Genomic DNA, 14424 nt, shown 5'->3' with positions numbered 1-14424 from the left:
GTCCTACCCACTGTCATAGTAGTGCTGCAGTTTGATGGCTTTCTCTCAGAGGTGTCTGTAACCTCCTTTGCTCGTATCTTCTATCAAAATAGTTTTCAAACACACAGCTCTCATCTTCTGCAAGCTCGCCACATGAAGGCGCTGTGCAACCACGTGCAGGCGGCACCGCCACCCGCCTGCAGATGTGGCTGGCGAGGCCCAGTAAAGTAACTTCCCCAGGCACACGACGCCAAGTGGTGGAGTATGAACACAAGCCACGTAACATTCGCGAGAAATGATGCTCGAGATGCAAAAGCTCTTTACAAGCTGAAACGAAGGCTATACCTCAGACGACATCAACAATGATGAAAAGCTTTTGCTAATTACAGAGATCAGCAAGTGGCAGGTGCCAGCAAATATTTGTTGAGGAACAAATGAATGACTGCTATAAGTGCGTATTTCTTCCCAGATGTACTAATTTGTGAACCTAAAAATGACCACACTAATTGTCAAGACAGCCTATCATTCTGACTGGTAAGCAGGCGCCCGGCTAGCTGCCAGTAAAGTGCAACGCGAGCAGCCAGCGGCGGCCGCAGCAGCCATGCTGCCCCCGCCCGGACAGCAGAGTGCCGAGCCCGCCGCTGAGGACCGCAGTCAGGGGCGCACGCCCGAGGGCGCATGCAGGTCAGACAGGAGTCTGCAAACCCTCTGCGAAGAGCCAGAGAGTAAACCTCTCCGGCCCCGCAGTCCGCGCCCCGTCTGTGCCACAGTCGCTCAGCTCTACCGCGGCGGCAGGGACGCGCACAGACGAGTGATGTGGCCGCACTAAACTACAAGAGCGGGGAGCAGCTGCAGGAGGAGGTCTGCACATCCCGGACACCTCGCTGACGTGACTGACCGCCTCGGAGGAGCTCGAGGGGGGTCACGCCCCCCAAGAAATACCGTGTGGGCAACAGCCCCCCGACCCAGCCAGCAGTCCCGAGGCAGTTGCACACCGCTCCGTTCAAGGTCCCTCCCTGCAGAGAAGGTGCTGAGTGTGCAGCTGCACACACACCCCTGAACCCGTAACTCTCCCTCCTCAGTGACACACGTCACAGTCTGCGAGTCAATCAGCTCAGCACAAAAGGAGCGGCACGTTCAGTGTGACTGCTGACTGCCCCACAAGAAATACGGTGGTGTCGAGGGGAAGCCGGGCCGAGCCGAGCAGCCTCGATGGGCCCTGCGGTCACCCGCTCCCACTCCCTGGCAGCACTTACTGGATTTTGAGCAGACTGAGGGATTTAGTCGACGATGCTGTTATCTCTCCAGTCTTGTTTCTATTGATGTAAACTGAGAAGCCGTTATTTTGGAAGCCAAACTCCTTTGCAACCTAAAACAAGCCCCAAAAAAACAGATATTGAAACAAATATTTGAGTATCACTACTCTGGCCCATATACACATCAGATGATATTAGAACAACGCTCACTAAATTTAGAAACTGCTCCTCGGGAACCAAATTTCTCTTGCGATTTTCTCTCTCGTGAGGAAATTTGTACTGCCCACACAGATGTCAAGTAAAATGAGAAAAGTGGCCAAACAGAAGCAAAGCTCTGTGTAAATGAGAAGACTACATGACACATTTAAGAGTCTGAGGCAAACAAAAGTCATGGCTGTATCTGGAAAGTTTAATTTCTACTTTTGAAATCAATTGTAAAAACCCAATTCCAGGGGCGCCTGGGTGGTTCAGTTGGTGAAGCATCTCCCTTCAGTTCGGGTCATGATCCCAGGGTCCTGGGATCGAGTCCTGCATCAGGCTCCTTGCTCAGCAGGAAGCCTGCCTCTCCCTCTACCCTTCCCCACTGCTTGTGCTCTCTCTTTCAAATAAATAAATAAAATTTTTTTAAAAATTTCCAATTTTGAAACCTAAGAGAAGAAAAACAGAAGTGAAGAATGGTGCCACCAAGTCAGTCCTGACAACGAGTACCCACACCAGGCACTGCACCAGGTGCTGCGAACACTCACTCGCTAACTCCACAAACAGTAAGCAGTCCCATGTGCCACCTCCATTATGCTCAGAACAATGAATAAAAACAGACAAGGTTCCAGCCATGGAGGACCTCAGCATCAAATGGGGGAAAGAGAGCTAACAGACGAGAACTACAGGTGAAGGTAAGCACCAGGCAGGAAAGGAAGAGAGAGAAGCATGGGAGAGGCCACTCTGGACAGGAGGACAGAGAAGGTCTCTGAGGAGCACGTCCGAGCAGAGCCCCAGAGGAGAAGACAGGCTGCTACTCACAGAGCAGAGAAAGACTAGTGCAGGCAAGAGGAGCAAGCACAAAGGCTGAGAGGCAGGAAGGGGCTGGGAAGATAGAGGCCAGTCGGGCCACAGCCCAGCTCGGAAGAAGGAAACGGTTGGGAGACAAGAACGACGAGGCAGACAGGACCGTATGGGCTATAGGAGGAGCCTGCATTCCAGCCCAGGAGCCGTAGGAGCCACAGGGGCTGACGGCAGGGCGTGGCCAAGCTAGGAGGCTAACTTCTCATGGATACTCTGCTGAAGGCGGGAAGAGGAACAGGAGAGCCGGCTGTGCAGCCCAGAGACAGGCTCAGACGAGGCCAGGCCAGCGGAGATGGAGGGAGGGGCACACCTTCCGGCTCTTCTAATCAACAGCCCTCGCCAACGTGGGATGAGGGGCAGAATGGAGTGAGGGAAAGGAAGGGCACCAGCGCGGTGTTCAGACTTCTGGTTTGAGAACCTGGAGGAAGGCCACACTGATAAGGAAGCACAGAAGAGGTGACGGAGGAAGAAGACCTAAGGGAAGGCCCGGCGTCCCCTTCAACACCGAGACTGAGGTAGCGCCCAGCGCCCCGGGGAAGACATCAGCAGGCAGTCAGCGTTTGAGTCTGGGGCCAGGAGAGGAGTCCAAGTTGTAATTCAAAGTTCAGGGGTCATCAGAGTAGAGGCAAACACACGAAGAGACCAGGAGTCTCAGCAGAGAAACAAACGATAAAATGGAATCAAATAAAAATTCTACAACAGGAAATAGTAACGGAAAGGGAAACACTGGATGGGCCTCTCAACAGACGGGAGATGCAGAAGGAGGAGTCTATCAGTCTGAAGACAAATTACGAGAATCTGCACAATCTGAAGACGAAGATTTGAAAGAAAAATGGAGAGAACCTTAAGAACTCCTAGGACAGTATCTAATGATCCTAAGGACAATAAAATAAGGGAAGGACTGAAAAGTATTTGAAGAACAAATGGCTGAAAACCTCAAACGTGATGACAAACACAGAGTAGCGAATCCAGGACGCTCAGCACCCCCCAAGTGGGGTACATAAAAAAAGACCCCTCAGCGCACACGTCAGGGTCAAACCGCTGACAGCCAGAGATCAGTGGGGACCAGAAGACAATGGAGTGACATCTTCAGAGTGCTGAGAGGGAATAAAAATCTGTCAACTCAGAATTCTGTAGCTGGCAAAAATACCCTTTGAATACAAAGGCAAACTGAAAACGTTTTCAGGCCAACAAAACCTGAGGGAGCGTGTCAACAGCAAGCCTCTGCTTCGGTAAATGGCAGGAGACATTCCTCAGGCTGAGGAACAAGACACCAGACCTAGTCAGAGCCAGAAAAAACACCGAAGAACACATAAGGCAGAGACAAGGACAAGAGCTCTGAACTACACAATCTGAAACCATCACATTAAATATTCTGTGATTGGCTTTCAAAAGAGAATTGCAATCAACTATACTTGAATAAATAATAGAGAAATAAAGGGGGGAGGGGTGTCATGAGAATTCTGACAGAGACAACGCAGGTCAGGGATGAGACCAGAGGGCTCCTCTCCGTGTTTCCCTGAGTCAACCAAATACCACATTTATGCCTAGTTCTACCTGTTGCTTTTCAGCTCATTTCTCCTTTAATGTGGAACTACTGATAAAACCTACTATTTATTTACTATGAGAAAAAAAGTTGATTTAATGATTAGCTTTACATATTAACCTCATTTCCTACTGATTTTAAATGAATGGATTACAAGTAACTCCACCTTGTCATTCTGAAATTCTCAAAGTGATAATAAGAAATGGTCCTTAAAACAAACAAGATTTAGGGCGCCTGGCTGGCTCAGTCGGTGGAGTGCAACTCTTGTTCTTGGGGTTATGGGTTCACGCCCCACGTAGAGTGTAGGGATTACTTAAAAATTTTAAAAAATCTGAGGCACCTGAGTGGCTCAGTCGGTTAAGCAACTGCTTTCAGCCCAGGGTCCTGGGATCAAGCCCCAAATTGGGTTCCCTGCTCAGCAGGAAGCCTGCTTCCCCCTTTCCCACTCCCTCTGCTTGTGTTCCCTCTCTTGCTGTCTCTCTGTCAGATAAATAAAATCTTAAAAAAAAAATTTTTGAAAAGCTTTTAAAAAATTTTATTTAGAAAAACTAAAATAAAACAAGTAAGATATTACATCAAATGAACTTAAAATGAGGGACGCCTGGGTGGCTCAGTCGTTGAGCGTCTGCCTTTGGCTCAGGTCATGATCCCAGGGTCCTAGGATCGAGCCCCGCATCAGGCTCCCTACTCCGCGGGAAGTCTGCTTCTCCCTCTCCCACTCCCCCTGCTTGTGTTCCCTCTCTCGCTGTGTCTCTCTCTGCCAAATAAATAAATAAAATCTTTTACAAAATTAATAAATAAAATAATAAGTATTTGATACCATGTATTTTTGTCCCAAGCTAAAAGTGGCATTAACGAAATAAAGCATCAGCCAATTAAGACCATGAAATTTGTATTCCCGACTGCAAAAAAAGTTAAGACTAAAGAATAAAAATAATGTCTTTGGCTTTCTCTGAAATAGCTTAGATGTAAACTGAAATTAACCAATTGTGGCATTTTAGCTATTTTGCAAACGCATTGTGTTTTTCTGTACCCAACACCCTGCAAGCTATTTCCAAAAACGAGAAAGCTTTCGCCAGAAGTGTGAGCTTCATGAAAGCTACCACATTACTCCCAGGATGAAAAGGAGTTTCCAGAATGGGGCAGGGGCTGTTGTAGGGCCAGCCCTTTGTATAAAGGTAAGTCCCCTGGGACCACATGACGATTATGCTCCCCCTGAGGACTAAGATACAGCTGCTTTTTTTTTTTTTAAAGATTTATTTATTTATCTCAGAGAGAGAGAGAGAGAGAGAGAGAACGCACATGCGCACGAGAGAGAGCAAGAGAGCACACGGGGAAGGAGCTAAGGGAGAGAGAATCTCCAGCAGACCCCACGCTGAGCACGGAGCCCAACGTGGGGCTCAATCTCATGACCAGGCGATCATGACCTGAGCCAAAACCAAGAGTCAGCCGCTTAACGGACTGCGCCACCCAGGCGCCCCCAGCTGCATTTTCAAATATGACAGGCAGCATTAGGACTTCCCGTGTGGAATCCCACTTCTGAGATACAGAAATAGATTATTACTTTTTTATGCTACTCCCATGACCATAACTGCTTCTATGAACTTTTGAGTTCTTTATCTGAAGACACAGGAATCTAAGACAGGGCAGCAACCATTTAAAAGAAAAAATCTTAGCAGAGTCTCACAACAGCATCATTAAAATCTTAAAAACGGGGGCACCTGGGTGGCACAGTCGCTTGAGCGTCCAACTCCTGATTTCAGCTCAGGTCATGATCTCAGGGTCGGGAGACTGAGCTCTGCGGAGTCTGCTTAAGATTCTCTTCTTCCCCCTCTGCCCCCGCCCCACGCACACTCTCACACTTTCTCTCTCTTAAATAAATAAATAGATCTTAAAAATCTTAAAAACCTTATTTTCACACCTGAGGTAAACTTTGTGTATAACTGATGAAATAAAACCAGAAACACAGCATGGAATGAAATTAATACACTTATAATTAAAGGTAACAAAAAAGAATACATAGCAGGATTCCAATCACGTTAAATTCAAAAACAGGCAAAACTACAATTTAGGGTTTAGGAATGCACGCCGAGGTGGCACAACACAGGCAGGGGGGAAGCCATCCTCGCCAACGCAGGAGGGAGTGAGGGAGTGGGGAAGGCTGACCGGCTCTGCAGCACCGGCCATGCCCCTCCTTGACCTATGTGTTTGCTTCACCATCAGTCATTTGTCCACATTTTTCAAGCATTTCTTAGTATGTACTTTACTTCATGGTTAAAGAAAAAAATTAAATATAAGGAGAAAGGAGTGGGTCACAGACTGCTGAGGTCAATGAGGACAAGACAAAGCCATCCTCTAGGCCGAGCAGGGGAGCGACAGCAGCCCCACACAGTGAGCTGAGGAAGGGGGGCTGCTGCTGAGCAGGACACAGCCGGAAGAACCCAAGAAGGGCTGAGGGTCTGAGGAGCCACAGAATGAACAGCACCATTGGTCTTAAAAGAACCAACAACTCTAAAATTCTGTGAGATCTCCTCAATGTCACCCATCTCTTCATACTTGCAAACAGCAATTCCTAAGAGGGCATAATGCCACACAGTAAAGCAGGATCAAGGCTTAAAATGTGGGGGACAGCAAGCTGGAGCCAGCACGTTCACAGTGGTCAACCCACAAGTCTGTTTCAAGCCCACTTATGCGTATGCATAGCCAAATTACTAATTATTGAAGATGAGTATGATCAACTTAATAAGAGACCTGAAGGAGTCATAAAGACACAGAATAGAATGGTAGTTACCAAGGACTGGGGGCAGGGGAAAAAAGGGGAGCTGGTTCAGATTTGCAAGATGAAAAAGTTCTGGAAATGGATGGTAGTAATGACTGTATAACGTGAATGTACTTAACACGACTGAACTGTAGTCTTAAAATGGTTTAGACGGGGGGCGCCCGGCTGGCTCAGTTGGAAAAGCACACAACTCTTGATCTCAGGGTTGTGAGTTCAAGCCCCATGGTGGGTACAGAGATTACTTTACTTTAAAAATTGGTTTAGGGGGCGCCTGGGTGGCTCAGTTGGTTAAGCGACTGCTTTCGGCTCAGGTCATGATCCTGGAGTCCCGGGATCGAGTCCCGCATCGGGCTCCCTGCTCAGCGGGGACAGGGAGCCCGCTTCTCCCTCTGACCCTCTTCCTTTTCGTGCTCTCTGTCTCTCATTCTCTCTCAAATAAATAAAATCTTTAAAAAAAAATTAAAAATAAAAATAAAAATTGGTTTAGGGGGCGCCTGGGTGGCTCAGTCGTTAAGCATCTGCCTTCGGCTCAGGTCATGATCCCAGGGTCCTGGGATCGAGCCCCAAGTTGGGCTCCCTGCTCGGCGGGAAGCCTGCTTCTCCCTCTCCCTCTGCCGCTCCCCCTGCTTGTGTTCCCTCTCTCACTGTGTCTCTCTCTGTCAAATAAATAAAATCTTTAAAAAGATAAATAAATAAATAAAAATTGGTTCAGATGGCAAATTTTATGTTATATATTATTCTTCTTAAAAGATTTTAAGTAATGGGGTGCCTGGGTGGCTCAGTTGGTTAAGCGACCGCCTTCGGCTCAGATCATGATCCCAGGGTCCTGGGATCGAGCCCCGCATCGGGCTCCCTGCTCGGCTAGAGGCCCGCTTCTCCCTCTCCTACTCCCTCTGCTTGTGTTCCCTCTCTCACTGTCTCTCTCTCTCTGTCAAATAAATAAATAAAACCTTTAAAAAAAAAGTTGCCTGGGGTTCTTTTTCCGCCATCTTGGAGTCTGTGGAGGCCTGCTGGGAACAGGACTCCTATAACGCCAAATAATGTCCGGAAGGCTGTGGTCCAAGGCCATTTTTGCTGGCTATAAGCGGGGTCTCCAGAACCAGAGGGAACACACAGCTCTTCTTAAAATCGAAGGTGTTTATGCTCAAGATGAAACGGAATTCTACCTAGGCAAGAGATGTGCTTATGTGTACAAAGCAAAGAACAACACGGTGACTCCTGGTGGCAAACCAAACAAAACCAGAGTAATCTGGAAAAAAGTAACTCGTGCTCATGGAAACAGTGGCACGGTTCGTGCCAAATTCCGAAGCAACCTTCCTGCTAAAGCCATTGGCCACAGAATCCATGTGATGCTGTACCCCTCAAGGATTTAAATTTAATGAAAAGTAAATAAAGGTGTAGATTTGTTCTCTTGTAAAAAAAAAAAAAAAAAAAAAAGTTGCCTGGGTGGCTCAATCAGTTAGGCGTCTGGCTTCGGCTCGGGTCGTGATCCGGGGTCCTGGATCGAGCCCCGCGTCGGGCCCTCTGCTCGGCGGGAAGCCTGCTTCTCCCTCTCCCACTCCCCTGCTGTGTTCCCTCTCTCGCTGTCTCTCTGTCAGGTAAGTAGAATATTTTAAAAAATTAAAAAAAAAACCTTTAAAAATAAATAAATAGTTTATTTGTCAGAGAGAGTGTGCATGCGCACAAGTGGGGGAGTGGCAGGCAAAGGGAGAAGCAGACTCCCCACAGAGCAAGGAGCCCAATGTAGGGCTGTGGGGCTCGATCCTGGGATCATGACCTGAGCCGAAGACAGATGCTTAATGACTGAGCCACCCAGGCACCCCTCAAATAAATAAAATATTTAAAATAATAATAATAAATTTCCCTATCAAAAAAAAAAAAAAAGAAAAGAAAAGAAAATTCCCTGCCACAAAGCCTCAGAGAAAAAAAGAACTGCATGCAGTCCTCTGATGCCTGGTGTTTATCCACACAATTGTCTAAGCAACAGACAATGCTTTGATGCTTCGTCTCGGTCTCAGATGATCTCTCGTGAATTCCAGCATGCACCATACCCTAGCACCATCTCTAGGAGCAAGTGGGCCACAGTCAGCGGCTACTCAAAGAGCAAAGAGTAGGAAATTACAAATTTCTTAAAGACTCAGAGACCCTCCACTCTGGTGTCTATTGCCCCTAATTCTTTTTTCTCTTATTTTTATAAATATGCCCCGCAAGCAGTGCTATGGCAATCATGACAGCAACTACCTTTTAGGAACCAAATTTCCCACATAAGTGTTGTGGCTTCACTAATAGATCGCAACCCAGTGATCCTTGGCAAATATCTTTACTTCCTAGGCCCTCAGTTTCCACCTTTGTGAAAATAAGAAGACTGGACTCCATGACACCTAGGATTCCCTCTGGCTCTGACAGTCTATAACCCCAAAGCTTGTATGTGCTTATGAAAATGAGAACCAAAAACAAAAAAAGAAAATGAGAAACAACACTTATTATTACAAATGTAACACCTGTTTGCAACAGATTCCAATAACACAGACTATAAAAAGTAACGGTTGGCAAACTTTTTCTGGAAAGGGCCACACAGTAAATATTTTTGGCTTTGCAAGCCATACTGTCTCTGTCACAACTACTTAGCTCTGTTGTTGGAGCGCAAAAGCAGCCAGACAATAACTAGACCAGTGAGTGTGGCTACGTTCCAATAAAACTTTATTTATAAAAGTAGGGGCACCTGGGTGGCTGAGTCGGTTAAGTGACCAAGTCTTGGTTTCGGCTCAGGTCATGATCTCAGGGTCATGAGATTGAGCCCCACATTGGAATCTACACTTAGCTCAGAGTCTGCTGGAGATTCTCTCTCCTTCTCCCTCCGCCCCTCCCCTCCCCCGGTGACTAAGTAAATAGATAAAGTTAAAAAAGAAAAAAGGTCAGGGAAATGCAATCTGTGTGCCAGGGGGAAGAAGAACAGGTCATCCCATGAGCCATAGTTTACGGATCTCTGCTATGAAGTATGAAGCAAAAGCCACTCCTTACTGCAGGGCTCTCCTCCCAGGGTTACCCTTTTTAAAGTCTGGCTGTGCTCTTTTACATTGCATTCTGTAAGTTCACAACAAATCTGTGTATGTGGCTCTCATTTTCTTTATTTCTATTTATGTGAAAGAGAGAGAGAGGGAGAACACGCACGCGCAGGCCAAGAGAGGAAAGAGGAGAGAAGTAAACTCCGTGCTGCGCGTGGAGCTCGATCCCAGGACCCTGAGATCACGACCTGAGCTGAGACCAAGAGTCAGACACTTAACCAACTGAGCCACCCAGGAGCCCCCTGTGGCTCTAATTTTCTAAGAATAAAGCGGGATTACTCTATGCATATTTTTAACAATTCTCTTTTGATGGATAATTCAAGTCTTTCACTCTCTAATTTTCCCAATTTTTCATTCTCCTCAGTACTACTCTCATGAACTACTCTTACACACAACTTTGGACTCTTTTTGGCCACCACAGCTGTAAGCCATGGCCAACTGTGACGCAATCTGACCCTGATCAACCCAGTCATGACAGAGAGGAGCAAGGCAAGAGACTGTGAGCTAGGGAGTGGGCAGAATCAAGGACCGAGGAAGAGAAGGAAGGTACAGAGGGAAGGGAGTAACAGGAAGGGACGAAGATGCAAAAACCCCAAAGCCACCGCTACCTTTTTCAAAAACGCTGCGGCTGTCTCTCTCTTGGTGGCTGTGATCCGCTTCACCCCATCTGGGGACTGGACACGAATTATCTGTCACAAACGAAACAAGGTGGTTACTGCACAGACTAGTATGTTCCTGATCTCTAACTGAGACTAACATCTGCAGTCTTTCAGCATCTGGGTCACTGAAACTTAGAGCCAAACCTCACCCTTCCCCGGGCAACACCCAAGTATTTCTAAAAGATGAAGAAGAGATATGAGATTCACCAACCTATGCGAAGACATCTTGAGAGTCCCTCTCAACTCTGGTCATTTCACTCAGAAAAATTTTTAACCATTATTTACAGGGAATATATGTGAAACACTTAGTTATCTCGGGGCGCCTGGGTGGCTCAGTCGGTTAAACGTCTGCCTTCGGGTCGGGTCATGATCCCAGGGTCCTGGGATGGAGCCCCGTGTCAGGCTCCCTGCTCATCAGGGAGCCTGTTTCCCCCTCTCCCTCTGCTGCTCCCCATGTTTGTGCGCTCACTCCCTCTCTGTCAAATAAATAAAATCTTTAAAAAAAAAAAAGAAACACTTCAGATTTACAAAAACAACAACACAACAGGAAAAAAAAAAAAAAACCCTCCATGAATCATGAATGACTGGGTTCTTTAAAAAAGATCTCACTTTGAGGGCACCTGGCTGGCTCAGTTGGTGAAACATCCGACTCTGGTTTTGAGCTCAAGTCCCACATTGGGTGTAAAGATTACTTAAAAAATAAATAAAAAATTTAAAACGCAAGTGATTAAAAAATAATAAAAATAAAAAATAAAAAAGATCTCTTTGTTCTAGAATCTATAGGCAAAAATTAGAATTATCTAAAAGAATCATAGAATATCTTCTAATTTGTTATTTCCCTTTAAGAAAAAAACTAAAAGAAAAGAAATAAAGGTGTTTAACATCATGGTAAACATAGCAGGGTTTTAAAAAAATACTTTCATGGCAAGCCTGAAATGGTTGGCAGGCCTGGAACACTGCACAAAGAGCATCATCTTCTAGGACTTGATTTTTATACAGATCAAAGTCCTTCTGAAGGTGAGTTACTATGCCCGGCCAACTGAACAAGTTCCTGCTTTCGTCAGGGAGCATGAAAAGGCATGCCCTGCCCCAAACAAGGCAGACGATGCTCCAACGACTTGAGTAGGAAGAAAGGCAGGAATACACCACCAAGTACTCATGATGGTTTCTCTTCTTAGCAATTACTGCACTGTGCACTTACTGAAAACAACACTTTAAAAAAAAAAACAACAAAACCAGGGCGCCTTGATGGCTCAGTCATTAAGCGTCTGCCTTCGGCTCAGGTCATGATCCCAGGGTCCTGAGATCAAGCCCCACATCGGGCTCCATGCTCCGCAGGAAGCCTGCTTCTCCCTCTCCCACTCCCCCTGCTCTCACTCTCTCTGTCAAATAAATAAAATCTTTAAAAAAAAAAAAAACTTTTTACACACACAAATTGTCACAAGCCACTATTTTTTGTGTTTTGTTTGTTTGTTTTGGAACACTTCACGAATTTGCATGTCATCCTTGCACAGGGGCCATGCTAATCGTCTCTGTATCGTTCCAACTTCAGTGTATGTGCTGCCGAAGCGAGCACACACCATTGTTTTTTTGGTTGTTTTTTTTTTAAAGATTTTATTTATTTATTTGAGAGAGAGAAAGAGAGCATGAGAGGGGGTTGGGTCAGAGGGAGAAGCAGACTCCCCGCCAAGCAGGGAGCCCGATGCAGGACTTGATCCCGGGACTCCGGGATCATGACCCGAGCCGAAGGCAGTTGCTTAACCGTCTGAGCCACCCAGGCGCCCTCCCCTCCCTGGGCACCCTGGGTGGCTCAGTTGGTTAAGCGACTGCCTTCGGCTCGAGTCACGATCCCAGGATCCTGGGATCGAGTCCCGCGTGGGGCTCCCTGCTCCTTGAGAGCCTGCTTCTCCCTCTGCCTCTCTCTCTCTCTCTCTCTGTCTTCCATGAATGGATAAATAAAATCTTTAAAAAAAAAAAAAAAAAAACCAACTGAGCCACCCAGGCGCCCACACACCATTTTTTTTTTTTTAAAGATCCCATCCATTCATTTGAGAGAGAGAATGAGAGACAGAGAGCACGAGAGGGAAGAGGGTCAGAGGGAGAAGCAGACTCCCCGCCGAGCAGGGAGCCTGATGCTGGACTCGATCCCAGGACTCTGGGATCATGACCTGAGCCGCAGGCAGTCGCCCAACCAACCGAGCGACCCAGGCGCCCACACACCATTGTTTTTTAAAAACGATTTTCACTGGGGCGCCTGGGTGGCTCAGTCGGTGAGGCCTACAACTCTTGATTTTGGGTTGTGGGTTCAAGCCCCATGTTTAATGTAGAGATTACATAAAAATAAAATCTTAAAAGTTTTAATTGAAAAAAAAAAAAGATTTCACTGATACACGATAAAATACCACAATGGCTTTTGATCTACTGTCCACTTTTACCAAACAAGATTAGTCTAGATTTTCCTAAAATAGTCTGACTTTCTCATTATCTACTTTCACTTGACTGAAAAGGCTTTGCCCTGATACTGTTCTCAATTTTTAAGATTGTTTTGAATAATCCTTATGAAATCCCAATTGTTAAGGCAGAAAATATCTTCTTTTTGCTTCTTAACTATATCTGTTTAACTTTCCTGCGCATTAGTGAAGAGTACAAATACAAATTCTTCTTTTACCCTTCACTCTGGATTCAAAACCTAGAAAAATGTCTTCATAATACGCAGCATGGGCACCAGCCAATTCCATTCGTTTCTGAAATCTGTCTCCCACACTGGGGCACATTAAGAGCTTGGTTTCTCTGCAAGAGCTTTTGTGACCATTCCTTTGTTCACTTGGGAACAAGAGCATGACACTCCTTGAGGAGCTAAAGGTCCGGCTTCCATGTTTCTGGAGGGTTCTAAAGCTTAGGAAGTCATCCTCTTTGATCATCTACAACAGGACATGGCAGTCCAGGTTTGTTGACTGAGCCCAGTATTTAACTCCAACAGAAAAACATAGTTTGTACTGAGGGAAGTTCTCGCCCGGTGTCTGACACAGGCTACAAAATAAAATACTCCAAAAGAGACAGACCTGGCAACACACACACACACACACACACAGAGCCTCCTGGTAACTTAGGTTTCACCATTTTTAAGAAAATGAGCCCAGAATACTTCTTGGGAGAGTCGAAGAACTGGCAAGACAAAAATCAGCCACAGCAGACGGAATCCGAGGAGAGCCAATGTTATCAGCAAGCACCTAGCCTTGTATACATACTAGTAAAAAAACAGTCTTTTCTAAAACAGCTCGTTTGCCCATGGCTACTTGAATTAAAACTATTACAGTAAAGAGAAAATTTGAAAGATTTATTTGAACTCAGATGCTTATCCTTTTCTAGAAGTCAACAGCGATTGGGAAACCTTGTTTTAAAAGGAGTCGCTATCTTCAGTTCCTCTCGGGCCCACATTCCCTCTGCCCGGCCCCGGGCTGGGGGGAACGGAAGAGACACCAGCGCCCCTGGAAAGCTGAGAAGGAAAATCTTAGACCGGAGCTCCTTCCGCAGACCCAAGCCGCCCAGCACGGACCGCGGAGCCGTTCCGCACACCTGGCAAAACTGCAGACGCCATCCGCGGGGGAAAGCACGAATGCGGCTTGCTACCCAATACTGCTTTGCTTTCCCCCCCGAAATCCCAAATACTCCTTAATGTTCACCGAAATTCTGCCGTCCAACTGATCTGTTGATTTTTTTCCCAGCCACATTTACTTCTGAGAGGAAACTTGCCACAAGTAAACGCTGGACTGTTCTGGTTTTGGGGTTTATTTTTCTCATTTTCACTGACTTCCTTGACTTTAGGGGGGACAGGGCGGGGGGGACATGCCAATCCCTAACTTCAGGTAAAACCTGAGGTCAACCCTCGGAACCTCCCTTCTCGAACAGGTAGCTGCCACACCGTCCTTGCCACCGAGACAGAAGCCGTCAGCGGCCGGATTTCCCCTCCTTACAGCCCCCGGCGTCCACAAGGCCCCCTCCGGACACAGCGCTCTCCCCGCGGGGACTGGAGCCCAGGCTGGGGCGCGCCCCGGCTCCGACGGCCCGGCCCCCCGCA

At 46.7% G+C, this 14424-nt stretch overlaps 1 protein-coding gene, 1 non-coding gene and 1 pseudogene across 3 annotated transcripts in view; 1 reads left to right on the top strand and 2 right to left on the bottom strand.

The window, feature by feature from the left end:
* The window catches only part of NPLOC4 (NPL4 homolog, ubiquitin recognition factor), a 60985-nt gene extending 46893 nt beyond the window's left edge, over positions 1–14092 (bottom strand). For both annotated transcript variants that reach the window (XM_073886068.1, XM_073886069.1), the window contains exons 1-3: positions 14030–14092; positions 10296–10376; positions 1236–1348 (exon numbers count right to left, since the gene is read on the bottom strand). In XM_073886068.1, the coding sequence (XP_073742169.1) occupies positions 1236–1348; positions 10296–10376; positions 14030–14077 (242 nt within the window). In that variant the 5' untranslated portion in view covers positions 14078–14092. The remainder of the gene's footprint in view (positions 1–1235; positions 1349–10295; positions 10377–14029) is intronic.
* Positions 7627–8052, top strand: LOC112814432 (large ribosomal subunit protein eL33 pseudogene; annotated as a pseudogene).
* LOC112814478 (U6 spliceosomal RNA) lies at positions 11816–11922 on the bottom strand. Its single transcript, XR_003205787.1, has one exon. It is a non-coding gene; the product is annotated as a U6 spliceosomal RNA (small nuclear RNA).
* Positions 14093–14424: the final 332 nt, after the last annotated feature.

The sequence above is a fragment of the Callorhinus ursinus genome, unplaced genomic scaffold (genome assembly GCF_003265705.2).
Source record: "Callorhinus ursinus isolate GAN/ISIS: 27379988/994484 unplaced genomic scaffold, GSC_fseal_2.0 scaffold68, whole genome shotgun sequence".
NCBI classification, from domain to species: domain Eukaryota; kingdom Metazoa; phylum Chordata; class Mammalia; order Carnivora; family Otariidae; genus Callorhinus; species Callorhinus ursinus.
Note: the sequence above shows the minus strand (reverse complement) of the source record. Positions and strands in the feature narration are given on the sequence as shown.